Raw genomic sequence first — 16,186 nt, 5'->3', positions numbered from 1 at the left:
TCTGGGAGAACGCATGCCGCTTATGTGCGGCAGCCTGTGGTGGCTCCTCACCACCTGCCTTCCAGACTAGGGGCGTTAGAGCCATCGGGAATCATGCCACTTGAGCAGCTGGCCACCAAGCACGTTGTGTGGTCACCAACACTGAGCCTAAGGCCCCTTTGAGGGTCCAGACCAGGGGCTGAAGTGGATGTCTGGAATCATGGGAAAGAGCCCACAGGTGGTGGCCGTTCAGACAGCAGAGCCTGGACAAGAAGCCAGTCCTCCTGTGGGTCACGGGCAGGGCTGGGTCTGTACCAGAGTGATGCCACTCGACTGTCTGTTGGAGACCAAACGCCAGCCCCTTCCAGCCTGATCCTGGCCCTCCCCACCGCGCCTCAACTGTGACTTCTAGGTGACAACACTCCATGGGTAGAAGCTGGAGATTCCCTCACCCACTACCACCCCAGGCCCAGGAGCCATGACTGCACGCTGGGGACCGTGGACACCTCTGCAACCCCAACCTGGGTGCGACCCTGGTGAAAGGCATACACAGGCTGGAGGAACGTGCAGAGTCTGTTCTGCAACTTTATTGGATCATCTGGACACAAAATCATTACAGCAGCGTGATATGTCTATACGGGAATGTCGATAGCAAATAGTCGTGTAACATCATACAATTTCAAAGTTCTAGAATCACGGTATGGGATTCCATAATAGATTACCCTACATGCTAAAGTGACCATTTCCATCAAAAGGAACAGTTAAAACGTCATGGGGAGCCATCATCTCAGGAACTTGGCTCACCCACTGCCTGTCTGTGGGCGATGGGTTGGCTGGGTCCCTGCGCCCTGCCTAGTGGCTGCTCAGCCCAGGAGGGGTCTCTTCAGGGGATCCAGCCCGAGAGGCGTCTGGGACATGTCCTCTACCACTGGACACAAGCCTAGGCGTGGCGCTCCTGAGCCCCACCTGGGCCTCCCAACAGGGTTGAGGTGGAGGCAAGCCTGGGTGTGTTCAGTGATGAGCAGAGGGACATGGGGTCATCCGGCTCCACCCCCATTCCCAGACAGCCCAGGATGTGATTCAACTGTCAGTGATTCATGCCTAAGGCCTGGCCTACGCAGGGGACCCAGGAGCACAGACAGCACGACCGTTTTCTCATCACGGGGTCTAGGGAGAGCAGCTTGGTAATGGCTGCCTGCTCACCTCCCTACCACCTGCTCACCTCCCTACAAATGCCACCAGTGGGGATGTTTGGGGAAAGAGCAACAGCAGGGGCTCCCCCAGAAAAGGCCTGGGAGGCAGAAGGACAGGCCCCAGATTAGCTGCAGCCTGCTTGCCAAGCATCCTCCCCGTGGGGTCTGCCAGTCCTGGCCTGGTGGTCCCAAGGGCTCCTTGGCAGCCCCAGTGACCACACTGGAGGAGTGAGCCACCTGGGCAGGGCGTGGAGCACAGCTGGGAAGCCCCTTGCTGGTTTGGGGACTGGAACAGGGCTTCTTGCCAGAGAATGGACAGATTTAAAGTAAAAAAGGATCAAAAAAACACAACGTAGGATTGCGGATGTCTACACAGGTGACAGTGGAGTTCGACCAACACTGGGCACAGGGACAGTGCACAGGACAAGGGAGAGGTGAGACACGCCAGACGTGCCAGTCGTCATGCCTGGCACTCAGCACTGGGCCAGCGTCGCCTGCATCTCCTCTAGCAAGTTGCTGAGCAAAGTCGGGTCGCTGCACTTCCCATCCACAGACACCGAGTGCTCGCCCTGGGGAAACGGAGCCAAGGCTGCCTGCACCTGCGCGCACTGCCCGCCTCCTGCTGCGGGGGAACCCAGGGCCTCGGCAGGCTAGGCAGAGTCCTGGTGTGCTGGTGATCTGCTCACCACACGTGGGCAGTGTGCACACTGCGCTCTCTCCCGCCAGCTACCGGATGCCGTGGGGCACTGAGGGTGGCAGGTGGCCTGGGGTGGAGACTAGAATTCAAGAAGCCCTGAACTGGCAGCCAGTTTGCCTTTTCTCCTGCCCTCCAGGCCCAGGCCCCAGGAGCAGGGTCATGTAGAGGGTGGGCAGAGTAGGGGAGCAAGGGACCTGCCTTTAGGCCAGGGAACCACAGGGCGGAGGTCCCAGAGGGAGGTGAGTGGAGAGCCCCGTGGAGCTCTGCAGGGCCCAGCAGCCCCCTGAGGGGTGCAGAAGAGCCCCCGTGAGGGTGCAGAAGCCGTGCCCACTCACCTTTTTCACCAGGAGGCAGATGTGGTGGCCTTGGATGGAGCGGCTGTACATGGACGCGCAGGAATCCACTCGTTCCACAACTGCAAGAAAGCAGCAAGACATAGTCGGGGCTGTCCCTCCCAGGGCAGGGCCTTCCCTAGGTGGCCTTCAGCCATGGGGGCAAGTGGGGCAAGAGGTGTAGGAGCTGGCTGAGGTGAGCAAGGGCTGCTGTGGCCTGGGGAGGTCCTGCGACACACGCCAGGCCAGCTAAGGGGGACCACCCGCATGCACATGCTGCGCCCAGAACTAACCACATCATATCCCTTACCTGAAAAATGGTGGTGAAAACAGATCTTTGCCAGAAGATTCTGGAAGGACATACTAATGCCATCAACTTTGATTGAGCTCATGCTCAGGTCCCCTGACTCCAGCAACTTGGCAAAGGCATCGCTGTGGGAGGAACACAGAACAGGCCAGTGACGACAGGTGAGGGGCCTGGGCCCTGCCCCCAGGAGGCTTGGTGGAGCCTGCCTCACAAGCCAGGGGCCTGGGAGGTCTCTGAACTGGCCATGCCCCCTAAAGACCATGCTGTGTCCTAACCCCGCTGCCTCGGAATAGGACTCTGTTTGGAGATGGCCTTACAAGAAGTCACTGAGGCAAAATGAGGTCACTTAGGTGGCCCTATCCAGTATGCTTGGGGTCCTTGCGAGAGGAGGAGGTCAAGACACAGACTCGCACACAGGGACAAGATGTCCTCTGCACACCAAGAGGGCAGGCAGCAGCCCTGCAGGCCGGGGGTCGCCTCCCCTGCACAGGAGAGGACCGCACCTGTAGCAGGGCGTGGTCACCAGGTACGCACTGCAGCTGAAGTGCAGCCTAAAGTCCAGTTTCTCGTGGGTGGCCCCATTAGCGTCCTGTGGAGGAGGAAGGTGGAGCTGGTGGGGATCACACCCGAGCATGGGGCTCCCTAACCCTGAGGACCCCCAACACCCTCGCTGGGACAGGGGAAAGGGGCCCAGCACCAGCAGGGTTCTGTGCACTGCCGGCTGTAGAGCGGCCAGGTGGACACTAGCCAGAGACCCAGGAGGACTGCGTTCCCAGTGGCACACACCTTGGCGATGAAGGACAGTGTCCCCTTGAGCTTCTGGGCCATGACGATGCTCTGAATGGTGAACACAAACTGGGCTTCATTGGAGACGCCTGGACAGGGAGACCAACAGCAGGGGCTCAGCCGGGGTCCCGGCTCTGTCTCTCTCTCTGGAGCTGGCTCTTGATCCCCCATGGCTAGCTGGGAAGCTGGCTCCCCAGGAGAGGCCATGGACACGGAGGCAGAAACAAAGGCCTGCTAGAGTCCCACCCTGACCCTGACTGGCTTCTCTGCCTCAGGCCGCAGTGCTGAGGGCCTGCGAGACCCCAGATGCTCGAGGCTTGGGCCGCTGCCGCCACCAGCACCCTGAGGTCTGGGTCACGATCCTGGCCCCCGGGGGCTGAGGAGAGAAGGCCATATGGGGGGCAGGCGGCTCACCAGGTGGCAGCTGGAAGGGCACGGGGACGCCGTCGTGGACAGAGGAGCCCTCTGGCCGCGCCATCTTGGTGTTGAGCGAGTCCAGCACACTGAGCTCCATGTGCTGGAGAAAGCTGCTACTCTGGTTCTCCAGGATGACGGACACCGTGACCTGGCTGTCCTTCTGCAGGCTGGCCTGGACATCATACGTCTGCAGGAAGCAAGCCCAGGGACAGGACTGAGGGCCGCCAGCTTGTTGCAGGGCAAGGAAATTGCTTCTCTGCCAACTAAAAGCGATCCGTGCCCAGCGGGTGCAGGGTGGGGCAGGAGGCGGGGCAGGGGTTGCCCACAGCCTGAGCCTGCCGTTTTCTGTTTCCAGCACTGGGACTGACCCAGGGAGCTGCACCACTGAGCTACCCCTGGAGCCCTTACTATTTGAGGCAGGGTCTCAGTTGCTGAAGCTAGCCTGGAACTTGCCGTCCTCCTGCCTCAGCGTCCCAAGTGGCTGGGATGATGGGTGCACCCCTGGACATCTTTTGTAAGCACAGGGCTGACCAAGGGCAGCCTGGCCACCGGTAGCATGTCTATGACATGCACTGGAAGTGAGGTCTGTCTCACAGCCTAAGTGCCACCTCCCTGGGAACATCTGGGAGCCTCTGGTGGCCGGTGGAGTTGCCATCTGTCCCTCAAGACTTCCCCACCACTCTCTGCCCCAGGGGCCCCCGCCCCCTAGAAGCACCATCACTCACCATTTTAATGTAAGAATTCTCGGCAAGGAGGCAGTAGCTGGACATGGGCTGGGAAAGAAGGACTTGGTCAGTGTGGGTGACAAGGACCTGGGGCTGTGGTGCTGCGTGGTGCTGCCTGGGGCTGGGCGTGAAATGCTCTGCGGAGCAGAGGCTCCAGGTGGTGCCCTTGGGCCTAACTGCAGGCTGCCTCCAGCCCCTGGCCCACCCCACCCTCAGCTGCGCCCATGGGCAGGCTTCCAGAACCCTCTGGGTCTCTCCAATCAGTGGAGGTCGCAGGAGCTCCTCGGGAGGGTGACAGCAGGAGACCCTCACCGGGAGGGGCTCCTCCTCAGCGGCGCCGTTCTCCACCGGCTCCCCCGCTGCCACCTCGCACTCAAGCGGCTTCTTCTTGGACTTCTTGTCTCTGGACCGGTGGTCCCCCTTCTCCTTCTTGTGCTTCTTCTTGTGCCTGGAGTGTTTCTGGACCAGGGAGAGTTTGGGCTCTGTCCCTGGACTTCCCCCGTGGGTGGCTCACCCAGTGGGTGGACCTCCCAGTGGCAGAGTGCCTGTCTGGTGTGGGGGGGCCTGGCTTCGGTCTCAAGCACTCGGGGGAAATGGTAATAACAGGGACAGAAAGACGCTGTGAGACTGGGCCACGGGGGCCAGGCCGGGCAGACCGCCCACAGGCCCCAGCAGTCCTGGTCATTCCCACGTGGCCTTGCACCCATGTGCACTGTGCCCACCACCCTGCAGCCTCGGGCCTGCACAGCTGCCAACCACGTGGCACCTCACCCTCTCTGTGTCGTGCTCTGTGTCACGCTCGGCGGCATCCTCCTCCTGGTCTTCGGGCTTTTCTGTCCTGGGACCCTCACACTCTTCCTTTGTAGTAACGACAGCGTTCACACCGGGCTCCTCCTGCAGGGAACCAGCAGGTCACCAGGCTGCAAGGGGGTGGGCTCAAAAGGGAGACAGGAAAGCTTGGGGACCACCCTCCAAGTGACATGGAGACTGTGGACCATACCCTGCCTCATTTCTCCCTGGCCAACCACGGGATCCCACAGGGTGGGCAGCTGCAGACACCAAGAGGCCAGGAGGTGGGGGTGCAAGGCCTGGCCAAGGAGACCCCAAGTGCTGTGCTCCAGGCTGCACCCACACCCCCACATGCTCCCGGATAGTGCTGGGGTGAGACCTGCAGACACGTCAGGGACAGCACAGACGCCATCAGCCTCTTACCACAGATGGGCCCGGGGCAGGGGCAGTGGCAGGTGGTGGGGTGGTGGACAGCCAAAAATCCAAGTCCTCGCCCTGAAACCACAGGAGACAGGTTGTTAGCAAAAGTGGGATGGGCCATGGGGGAGGGTACAGGGCCAGCAGGGCTGAGGGCGCTGGCCTTGCCCTCCAGGACCCAGAGTTGTCTGCCCTGCAGCTCCTGGCACACAGGAGCAGGCACAGCCCCGCTCTGGCTCTTGCTCTAAGGCCCAGGAGGACCCACGTCCAGATGTGCTCCACTTCCAAGGGCCCAGATGCAGAAGCCCACAGCCCCGGCTGTCAGCTGTGAAGGGCGGCAGGTGGCCCACGCCCAAGTCCTTCAGAATCCGCCTACTTTAACCAGGCGCAGAGCAGAGGCCAGGCCGGTAGTCCCAGCACCTTGGGAGGCTGGGGCAGGAGGATCACAAGTTCAAAGCCAGCCTCAGCAGACTGTGAGGCACCCAGCAACTCTGCAAGACCCCGTCTCTAAAGAATATATAGAAAAGGGCTGGGGTGTGGCTCAGTTAAGTGGCCCCGGGTTCAAGCCGCGGTACCACAAAAACAAAACCCCACCCATTTTCTACGTGGATGCCCACGCAGGGCGTTGAGCAGCACCCTGCCTGGGTGGCGGCAGGTCTCCCAGGACTGGACACAGGCGCCTCTCACTGTCACTCCTGCTCGCCCTGCATCAGTGAGGTCCTGCACTAGGTCCCCACCTCCATGGCCTGAGCCTGACTCTGAGGGCCACTCCCTGCTAATGCCGGCTGCCCCGCTGCCCACGACCTTGGGGCTGCGGGGAGGCCGAGCCAGCCGGCCAGCGTACCTTCTCCTCCTCCTTCTTCTTCTCCCTCTCCCTTCCTCTGTGCTTCTTCTCCTTCTTCTTAGGCTTCTTGCTCTTCTTCTCTACCACAGGAACGTCCTCTTTTGGGGGTGACTTTGAGGCCTCCGCATTTCTGTGTTTCTGGATGGGAAGCTTCTCGCTGTCGGCTAAGGGCCTTGGGGGGGAGGCATGAGGTCATGAGGTGCAGCGAGCCCCATGGTGCTGCCAGCACTATGTGGTCCTGCAAGGTCACAGAGTGGGGGTGCTACTCCCGTCCCAGCACCCAAGAAAGGCCTGGTTGACCTGGCCTCCAAAGGGCCTGCCCCGTCTCTCCCTGACATCTGTGAAGGCCGTGTGCTCTCCTGCCAGGTCCCTGGGAGCGGGCTCGCAGCTGAGGACGCTGGTTGGGTGCTGGGGGTTGGAGGGCCCACCCATCACACTGCAGAACCCAGCCTGACTGCAGCCCGCAGGGCACCAGCAAGCTGACCCCCTGCTCACCTATCCAGGTCAATGTCCAGGGCCCGGTACGGATCGTTGGGGTCTTTGTCATCCTCGTCGCTGGGCAATGCATTCTGGGGGAACAGAGGAACTCAGCACCCAGTTAACCAGCAACTGCAGGGCCTGGCGGAATCCAGCCCGAAATAGCAGACCTGCCTGAAGAGTCAGGTCCACCCCCACGAGGCCACCCACAGCAAGCAGTGCCACGTCTCTACAGGGGAGGACATCAGAGCCACGCGCCCGGGCTGCAGGGTCACGGAGTAGACACATACCCCCAGGGAGGCCACAGAAGGGGCTCTGGCCTCATGAGGCAGGTGTGAGGTGGACACTGTTCTCTCTGGCACACAGGACAGCGCTGACTTGGTGGCCACCCTCACACCCAGGAAGAGAGCAGCAGGGGAGGCTGGAGCTCTGGCAGGGATGTGGCGTCCCTGTGCTGGTAGGTGGGGCTCACCTCAGGCATCTCCTCGGTGACAATGTCCACTTGCTGGGCAGGGGTGATGTCCTCCTCGCTCTCCGTGGGCAGTGAGCTGTGGCGGCGGTGCTTGCCCTTCTTCTCCCTCTCCTTCTCCTTCCTCCTCTTCTTTTTCTTGTCTCTCTCTAGCCTCTGCCGGTGCCTGCGCTCCTCCTCCAGCTTCACGTACTGGTCTGACGTGGGCAGCCCTGTGGGGCGCGCACTCAGCCCGAGCCACGCACTTCACCCATCCACGACAGGAGCCGGCCTCGTGGGCAGCCCAGGGATGAGTGGGGGACTCTGCGGGGGGCAGCGGGAAACCCCCGGCCCATATGACACGTGTCACCTGCAAACCAGCACACTTGCCTGGGACCTTCAACGGAACCGAGAGGTCGATCTGCACTACGGGGATGTGCTCCACGCCTGGCGCGTCTTGGTATCTCTGGAAGAGCAATTCATGGCGTCAGCGGCACGCTGTGGGGGTCTGGGGGTGGTGGGCACGTGTGAGGAGAGCCCACCCCAGGGACCAGGGGCAGGAGCCCAGCTCGTTTTGAGCTGTGCGTCTTCCTGCAGACGGGAGGTCTGGTCACATATGAGGTCACAGAAATCAGAATTCTCACCTACTTTCCCTCTGCAACTTTCCCCCAAACTGAACGGTGACATGTGCTTAAGCCCAAAGCAAGGACCCCCACAGCCCCAGGGTGGCCAGGACCAAGCAGACACAAGTGGCCCACTGAAACAGCCCAGCAGCTCCTCAGGGTTCTACAGTCACCGAGGACCCACTCCACTCCAGGAGCTGCCCGCGAGACCAGCGCCTCCTGTGGACAGCTGGGCACGCTGAAGGGGGGTGCGACCCCCTTTCCTGCAGCACCAGAAGGACCACATGATGGGCACCCTTCCCATCCAGAGGCCTCAGCTCTGCACCCTCCCTTGGCCCCGTCGGAGTCCCGCAGCCTGTGGCCCTCCCTGAGCAGCCTACAGGACGCGGTCCACTATCCCACGGGAAGTGTGCTCCCAGGACGGGGAGGCTGTTGGGCCCAGCCTCACCTTCTGTGGGGATGGAGAACTCTTGATGTAGAAGGGGTTGTTGGCCTGCTCCTGCTTCCGGGCCTCCCGGCGCTGTAGACACAAGACACATGGACACAAGTGGAACACAGCGGGGCGTCCAGGCACTGGGCCAGATCCAAGGGCCCCCAAACCCCGTGGGAAGCTGACCCGTTTCTCTTACTGTCAGTTTTACCAACAAGGAAACCATGGCCCAAGCGGGGCAGTGGAGAGAGAGAAGTGCTCAGAGACGGGCAGCGCCTGGCCTAGAGCGCCCAGCTCCTGGGGCAGCGCCAGGACAGAGACCCCGTCGTGCTGGCCTGTCCCCAGCTCTCACCCAGGAAGCTCACCCTGAGCACAGGGTGCAGGTGGAGAAGGGCTTGTGAGAGGTCGGCTCCTGCCCCATGGAAGAGGATGAGGTGGGAGTATAAGCTCAGGACAAAGGAGGCCACCAGGTGGCCCGTGGGCAGTCAAAGCCCAACCCTAACATCAACTGTCCACTCAGTGCCCCTAGGAGGACAGCTGGACACGGCCTCCTGGTCTGACAGGGTCAACCGGAGGACTGGCTGTTGGGAGCCTGTGCTGAAAGGGACACCTGTCTCTCAGAGAGCCCGAAGAGGGCCGCCCCTGACATACTCACCCGGGCCAGCTCCTCCTCGTCCACCTCGGGCGGCCGGTGCCGAGTGTGCCTCTGCTCCTCCTCGTGGAAGATGGCCTTGGGCTTCTCGTCCTCAGACTCACTGTCCGAGGGTGGCTCATTAATCCAGGCGTCCAGGTCCAGGCTGTGCAGACAGGGAGGTCATGGCACAGCCACCCTTGCGGCGGCCACTGCGGCACCTGAGCAGTGGGGGCCGCGTGTCCAGCCGGTGGCAGCCCTGAACACCAGCACCCGCCATCCCCACAGGCCAGACGAGGCAAGGAACCGCTGCCCCTCAGGAAAGAGGCCAGAGGTGGGAAGCCAGAGCAGGGCCAGGAGCCAGGTGACCGTGCCATCTGGCACTGACCCTGTGCCCTGGGGACCCAAAGCAGCTCAGGTCACTCTCAGTCTAGGGGAGACAGGGAGAGGCACAGCCAGCCCTGCCCAGTGTGGCCTAGGCTGCCACACCCCACCAGCCACACAGCCCCCCGCCGTCACCCCCCTGCGCCCCTCCTTCCCAGGGTGCATGCCGGCCCCCAAGGCCAGTCAGACTCGCCATGCGCCCTGCCCCCTGCTCCCTGTGTGCTCACCCTTCGGGCACCGGGACCTTCTTCTGGGCTTTAGGGGCCACTGGGTTTAGCTCCCCAGCAAAGAGGGCACTGAGCTCTCCTGCCACAGGCACACCCTTGGCCTGTAGCTTCTGCACGTGCTTGACCAGCTGCAGGATGCAGGACGCCTAGGAAAGGAACAGCGGTGACGCAGGGCCCTGGGGTGGCCCGGCCCCCGGGGCTGGTAAGGCCTGCCCACTCCCTGTGGGAAGCCACTGGCCAGATACCCACCCGTCTCCACAGTTGTCTCTTTAAGGTGTGGGGATGGTGACAAAAGGGGGCTTCGCTGTCAGTGAAAGTGCCCACAGACAGCCACGCTGCCTCCCGGGGGGCCCTGTGACAGCCCAGCTGCACCACCTCTAGCTCAGGCTGGGACACAGATGGACAAGACAGCTTGGGCTCTATTGGAGGTCAGTGACCATACATTGAGGGACACAGCTGGCCCTGTCAACGCCAGGGCACCCGTCTGTGTAGAAGTCTCCAGTACACCTTGGCTAGGCCTCCTTGGCCATCAGGCAGACGCTGCATACCTGGCCCAGCAGGGCTGACTGCCCGCACTACGGACGGCACTGCAGGCCCCCCACTGGACCCCACGCCTGGGCCGCCATCCACACCTCGTGGTCCTGGTGTGCCAGCACTCAAGTAGCCGGCTCCCACATGAGGCAGCAGATGCCCCTGGACCCTGGTGGCCACCTCCAAGGTGGCCATGTCCTACTGTCCTCCCTGAGCCCCAACTGGGAAAGCCACAACAGGGGTCTCACCAGGGAGCTTTGAAAAGGGATAAGACTCCCTGCAACCTGACCACTGCCAGGGACAGACACCCTCAAGGCTGTGCAGGGCTCTTCCAGGGGCTGGACCCTCCCCCAACTCCAGCCTTACCCGCTCCTGCACCTCCAGGTCTGCGCTCTGCACAAACTGGGGCAGCCGCTCCACCATCACCTGGGTGACTTCCTGGGCAGCCTCGGTCTCCCCTGCCTGCTCCTTCTGCAGCAGGATGGATGCGTACAGCTTGACCACGTTCTGCACATACACAGCCTGGATGTGGCCAGGCAGCGTGGTGACCTTGGGGCGCAGCATGGCCTCGAGTGTTTGGTGGGGCTCCTGCAGGTGCCTGGGGGACACAGCCACAGTGAGGGGAGCCACGCATGCATACAGGGAGAAGCCGGAAAGGGCTCGCGCCTCCCAGGGCCACACGGAGAGCTCCACTCCCTGGGCCAGCAGCAGGGCTGAGACGGACTTGAAGAACCAGGAACCATAATGGCATGTCACGGGACACAGCCGACAGACCACGGCCCAGACAGGACGCTCAGAGCGCAGCCAAGAAGACAGACGTGCAAAGGAAAGAGAAGCCACGCCCTAGGGACTGGCCACCTGGGAAGTTCCTGGGCCACAAGGGGAAACTCAGAAGTGCCCAGCAATCACGGAGACAGGCCAGGCCCGCGCCCTGGCTCACTGTCTGCGTCCCCTCCCGCGATCAAACCTTCCCCCCATGAGAAATGGCAGAACCACACGTCTGTGGGCCGCGGCCCTTCCTGGGAGTCCAGAGGTGAGGCACCCTCACTGAGCTGCCAGGCCCAGGGCAGGGCAAACAGCTGCCATGGGGGTTGGGCAGAGAGTGGTCAGGGGCTGTGGGGACAGGGACAGGACCCTGCAGGGGCAACAGGGCAGCAGTGATCCTATCAGGTATACAGATTTCTGTGGCAACTCCCGAGTCCCAGCTGATGACAAACCCACACTTCAGCGGAAGGTCGAGCTAGGCGGGCACGGCAAGACAGCCAGGGGACGGCTATGCTGGTACATCCCGGTATCCCTGAGGCTCACGGTGTCCACTGCCTGCCCCACTCACTCCGAGAACTCCCCGCAGATCCAGGCAGCCGCGTAGAGCACCTCGCAGATCCCATTCCGCTGAGTGCCGCTAGCCACCAGGTGGGCGCTGTCCAGCAAGGCGGACATCTGTGACACTGCAAACCGGCGAATGGCCTTCACGCGGATGGCCACGTCGAGCATCTGGGCAGCGATGAGGTGGCCGTGGCGGGTACCCTCCAGCCGGGTCAGCTCCACCAGGATGCTGATGTACCTGCAGGGAGAGCCCGTGAGAGGCGCCCCAGGGACCACAAGCACCAGCCCATGCAGGACACCAGGGAGGCGTGGGCACGGACCACTCGAAGTTGGTGATGTACTGGTAGTTGGACTGGCTGCAGATGTCAATGATCTTGGTGAGCAGCTCGTCTCGGTAGGTGGTGCCCTCGGCCTTGTCCACGTGGGTCATCAGCTTCTTCACGATCTCCATCAGGTTCTTCTTGGACACCTAGCGGGGGAAGGCGAGGGTCTGCACTTAGCAGGCATGCACTCCCCCAACCCAGCGGAATCCGCAGTCAACACTGGGCAGCCTCCCCCCAGGACAGGGGCCAAGGAGGAAGCCCAGCTGGCACACAGCGGCTCACCCAGAGCCCGTCCCCACCATGCCCGAAATCCAGACAGGCCCCTGGCCACCATCTAACCCTGCCAGGGCCCGTGAGCCCCATGTGCCCCCGGGGCTGGCACAAGGTTGAGGCGCACCATCCCGTAGAGCAGGTCGAGCGCCCGCAGCCGGATAGACTCGTCCTTGTCATCCAGGCACTGCAGGATGAGGTCCTTGTGGGCCTGCACAGACTTGGGATGCGTCCTCAGGATCTTGGACATGGCCAGCAGCCCCAAATACTTCACTGGGGGGAGATGGGAGCCGTTAGCCATGGAGAGAGAACGTGATGCCTCGTCGACCCGGCAGCACCTCCCAGCTTTGTGGCCCTCCCCAGGAGACAGGGCCAAGGCTCCACAACACGACACAAGGGCCTTCTGCACAGTCCACGGGAGAGGGGCCTCTGAGCGGGACAGGGGAGGAACTCGCAACCCCCACCTGCCCTCCAGTTCTAGCAGCCATTACTCTCCATCCACGACAAATGTTGCCTACGCTCCCATGCCCATCAGGAAGCACAGGGATTTGTGCCCCATCCAGTGCCCACAGGCCCTGGTGTTTACTGCCCCCACACCTGACTGGCCCACATTTGGCCATGGAGAAGAGAGAGGCCAAGCCTGAGGCCATGGGGCGAACACGCCAACTAAACCAGGAGCTTGGGAGGCAGAGACAGGACGTGGACAAGTTCAAGACCATCCTTAGCTACTTAGCAAGGCCCTGTCTCCAAATAGAAAATAGGAAGGGCTGAGGACGTGGCTCAGTGACTGGGCACTCCTGGGTCCAGTCCCTGGGACCAGCAGAACAAAACAGAAACCGAGCTGCAAACAGCAGCCTGTCCATGGGCACGGGCCTACAGCCTGCTGCTGTGGTGAGGTCTCACTGCCCAGGGCCCGCCTGCCCAGCCACAGGGGTTTCTGAGCCACAGCAGAGATGAGCAGAGCCACAGAGACCTGGGGACCACAACCCCAGCCCTAGGGAGTCATCTGAGCGCAGGTGCCACATGGTACCACTGAGCCAGACACCTCAACAGAAGCCCCAGGGACAGTGCGGGCAGCAGAAAGGCATCATGGCCACAGCCCTGGGAGCCCATGCCACCTGTCCTATTGAAGACGACCCAGCCTCCCCTGGCTCTGCCCACCTGCGGAATCTCTCACTACCTGCAACATGGCCCCTCTGGTTCCCTGGGCTGGGCTGCAGCCGTCAGCCTGCAGACAAGTGCACAGGGCACAGCCCACAGAGCCACCGGAGGGCCTGGCCCGAGCACACAGGTCCAGGGGAGTGCTGCCCAGGCCCGGAGAAGGGGCAGCATCTGTCTTGACGCTGGTGCTGGTCTGTTCAGAGTCTGTGCAGGACCCCTGGCCTCCACAACCCCCACCCCTCTTCTAAGGCTCCAGAGGCGAACAGAGCCTGGAGGAGAGGGCGACTTACAGTTCTGATCCGAGTCTTCTATCAGGATCCTTAACTTCTGAACACAGAGCTGAAAAGAGGACACCACCTGATTCCGTCTCCACAGCAGGGTGGACCTGGCTGAGGCGGGCCCGCCCTACCCCCATCCCACCAAGCTGCCCGCCTCCCCCGAGGCCAGGGCCCTTCTCCAAGGGCCTGCTCAGCAGGATGGCAATGGGTCTGCAGGCACCAGGGCAGGCAAGCCAGCACGGACCACATGGACCCTGCCAGCAAGAGACCCTCGTGGGCCAGCAGACGTGGGCCAGCAGGATGGGGCCTCTGGGAAAGGGCTGGGACACAGTGGCCTCCTTCACCTCAGCGACCAAGACAGACCTGAGGTGACTACCCAGTGATCCCCAGGTCAGCCAGAGCTCCGAGGCACTGGGCTGCCGGGCCCATGACTACAGGGATTAGGGGGAGTTCAGCAGCAGGATGGCCATCTTCCAAGTGACAAGAAAGGGACACCCCGGGTGCAGCAGGTGCCAAGAGCCCCCAGGGAGCTCCGCGGTTGATTTAGCTCAGGGGCAGATTGCAGCAGCTCTGCCTGCCACTGGGAACACAGGGCCACAGTTCCCTCGACACCTCCGTGTGCACTACAAAGGTGCACAGGCCCAAGCTGGGAGTGGGCACACGGCTCACATGGAGAGACGTGCGAGGTGGGTCAGGGTGAGGACGGGCAGAGCCCACCCCAGAGCAGGGTGCTGGCACGTACCTGGATGCTGGCACTGTGGCTGGGCATGCCAGAGGACAGAGAGATGAGCACTGCAACAGACAGGCACGTCACCCACGGCCAGCAGCGGAGTCCTGACACCCGCCCTAGCCCAGGGGGTGCCGACAAGCAGGGCTGCTGCCCTGGGAACCATAGGCTCAGCAGCTCTGAGCAGCCCAGAGCCCACCCCAGAGCCCACCCCACAGCCTGAGGCTGAGGCTGGCCTGAGCGTCTGGGGACCGGGCCCTGGGGACTCCACCCCCCGTGACAGGAGGGGCTCCTGGGCCTGAGACGTGGGGCCAACAGTGTGGCTTCTGCTCAGCCCCTGGGCGCCTCTGGATCTGGGATCTCAGCACGCGCCAGGCAGAGGGGCCGCGTGTCCCCCACTGACCCCAGGCGCTGGGTCTCTGTGAGCTCTCAGCGACTTTCCACAGGTGTGTTGTGGGGACCAAGTGCACCCTGTGGGACTCCCTGGGAGGAGACTGGAGGCCCTGCCTGGTCCCCAAGTGCCCCCACATGCGGTTCCCACCTCTGACTCTGCTCTGGGTCCTGTCACTAAGAACCGCAGCTGGGAGAACGGCCCGTGCTGAGACCTGCTGAGACCTGGGGACCCCAGCAGGCGCCAGGCCTGGGGGTCTTTGAACCCCTGATCTTGTTTGTGACTTTAGGCTGCCCTTGGTCCTGGTCTTGCCCTTGGCCAATTGTAATCACATGAACCAAAAAAGTAGATCACAGCCCGAAGGGCATCAGTCACTCCCATCCAGGGAAGGTCCACAGTGTCAGGCCATGGCCCCGTCCTGACTCCAGCACAATCACCCAGGAGCCATTGCTCCAGGCGCGCCAGGCCCCTCCTGCAGCCGGAACTCCCCACCTCATTGTCAGGGCCACTCGATTCCTTGGCCAAATTCCCCCCTCCCCCGGTCTGCCTATGCCTCACCCCGATGCCCTCTGGCCCTCCCTGTCCGTGGTGTGGCCCCACTTCTCCTCTTGGCAGCACGGAATGCGCGTCCGTGTCTTATGACATCACCTCAGGAGTGTGGGAGGCGGCCACCGGCACCACAGCCAACAGCAGAGCTTTCTGCCCCCGCCCAGGGCGCCCCACTAGGTGGGCACCGAGACTCGATTCTCATGGGCCACCAGGTTTAACGACCAGTTTGCAAGAGACACAGGCGCCAAGCAGTGGCAAGAGCTCTGCTCCTCCAACAAGGAGCAGCAGGGGAGGCTGGAGGGCATCCAGCTGGGCAGCCACGCGCAGGTGCTGGGTCAGACACACAACCCCAGGGCCACAGGACAACTGGGCCCGCCCGCACAGCATCCGGTCCCTCCAGCCTGGCCAGGTGTGAGGAGCGCTGGCCCCATCCTGTGCAGAGTTGGCCTTTTTGTCTGTTTTAAATTTTAAGGCATTTTTTAATCGCTAGATCTTTATTCTATTTGTTTGTATGTGGTGCTGAGGATCGCACACAGGCCAGGCGAGCGCGCATCACCGAGCCACGGCTCAGCCCCTACCACCCGATGCAACCTGTGAAACCAAACTTCAGTATCCACAGACAAAGCGCATGAAACCTTGGGTCCCTTCTGTGGGAGGGGCCTGAGGAGGGCTGGAGCAGCAGGGTGCCGATCCCAGGTGACAGGGGCTGGGTAACTGGGCTCTGTCCCCTTAGATGGGAAACCCCACATTTCCAAAGAGGGCTGGGCTATGAGCTACCTCAGAGACCTTCATGGATGCCAGGGTCAAGGGGACAGTGGGCCACCTGACTCTAGGGGAAGCCTTGTGGGCCTGGCTAGCTCTGGCCACTCCGCCGTCTCCCTTCCGGAGCTTCAGCAAGGGAGACACCCAGGGGCGGGCCTGGCA

General features: G+C 62.4%; 1 protein-coding gene across 2 annotated transcripts in view; it reads right to left on the bottom strand.

Moving 5' to 3' along the window:
• Positions 1 to 534: 534 nt before the first annotated feature.
• Positions 535 to 16,186, bottom strand: part of Ap3d1 (adaptor related protein complex 3 subunit delta 1) — a 37,696-nt gene continuing 22,044 nt past the window's right edge. For both annotated transcript variants that reach the window (XM_046444243.2, XM_046444242.1), the window contains 23 exons: positions 14,338 to 14,387; positions 13,608 to 13,656; positions 12,284 to 12,429; positions 11,884 to 12,032; positions 11,571 to 11,801; positions 10,604 to 10,835; positions 9,707 to 9,852; positions 9,120 to 9,261; positions 8,483 to 8,554; positions 7,802 to 7,877; positions 7,436 to 7,644; positions 6,982 to 7,055; positions 6,487 to 6,658; positions 5,649 to 5,720; positions 5,208 to 5,330; positions 4,749 to 4,895; positions 4,437 to 4,484; positions 3,709 to 3,898; positions 3,295 to 3,383; positions 3,012 to 3,097; positions 2,512 to 2,633; positions 2,205 to 2,284; positions 535 to 1,741 (listed from right to left, as the gene is read on the bottom strand). In XM_046444243.2, the coding sequence (XP_046300199.1) occupies positions 1,646 to 1,741; positions 2,205 to 2,284; positions 2,512 to 2,633; positions 3,012 to 3,097; positions 3,295 to 3,383; positions 3,709 to 3,898; positions 4,437 to 4,484; positions 4,749 to 4,895; positions 5,208 to 5,330; positions 5,649 to 5,720; positions 6,487 to 6,658; positions 6,982 to 7,055; positions 7,436 to 7,644; positions 7,802 to 7,877; positions 8,483 to 8,554; positions 9,120 to 9,261; positions 9,707 to 9,852; positions 10,604 to 10,835; positions 11,571 to 11,801; positions 11,884 to 12,032; positions 12,284 to 12,429; positions 13,608 to 13,656; positions 14,338 to 14,387 (2,801 nt within the window). In that variant the 3' untranslated portion in view covers positions 535 to 1,645. The remainder of the gene's footprint in view (positions 1,742 to 2,204; positions 2,285 to 2,511; positions 2,634 to 3,011; positions 3,098 to 3,294; positions 3,384 to 3,708; positions 3,899 to 4,436; positions 4,485 to 4,748; positions 4,896 to 5,207; positions 5,331 to 5,648; positions 5,721 to 6,486; positions 6,659 to 6,981; positions 7,056 to 7,435; positions 7,645 to 7,801; positions 7,878 to 8,482; positions 8,555 to 9,119; positions 9,262 to 9,706; positions 9,853 to 10,603; positions 10,836 to 11,570; positions 11,802 to 11,883; positions 12,033 to 12,283; positions 12,430 to 13,607; positions 13,657 to 14,337; positions 14,388 to 16,186) is intronic.

The sequence above is a fragment of the Marmota monax genome, unplaced genomic scaffold (assembly GCF_021218885.2).
Source record: "Marmota monax isolate L192 unplaced genomic scaffold, Marmota_monax_Labrador192_F-V1.1 WCK01_AAM20220418_F8-fsc00102, whole genome shotgun sequence".
Lineage (NCBI taxonomy): Eukaryota > Metazoa > Chordata > Mammalia > Rodentia > Sciuridae > Marmota > Marmota monax.
Note: the sequence above shows the minus strand (reverse complement) of the source record. Positions and strands in the feature narration are given on the sequence as shown.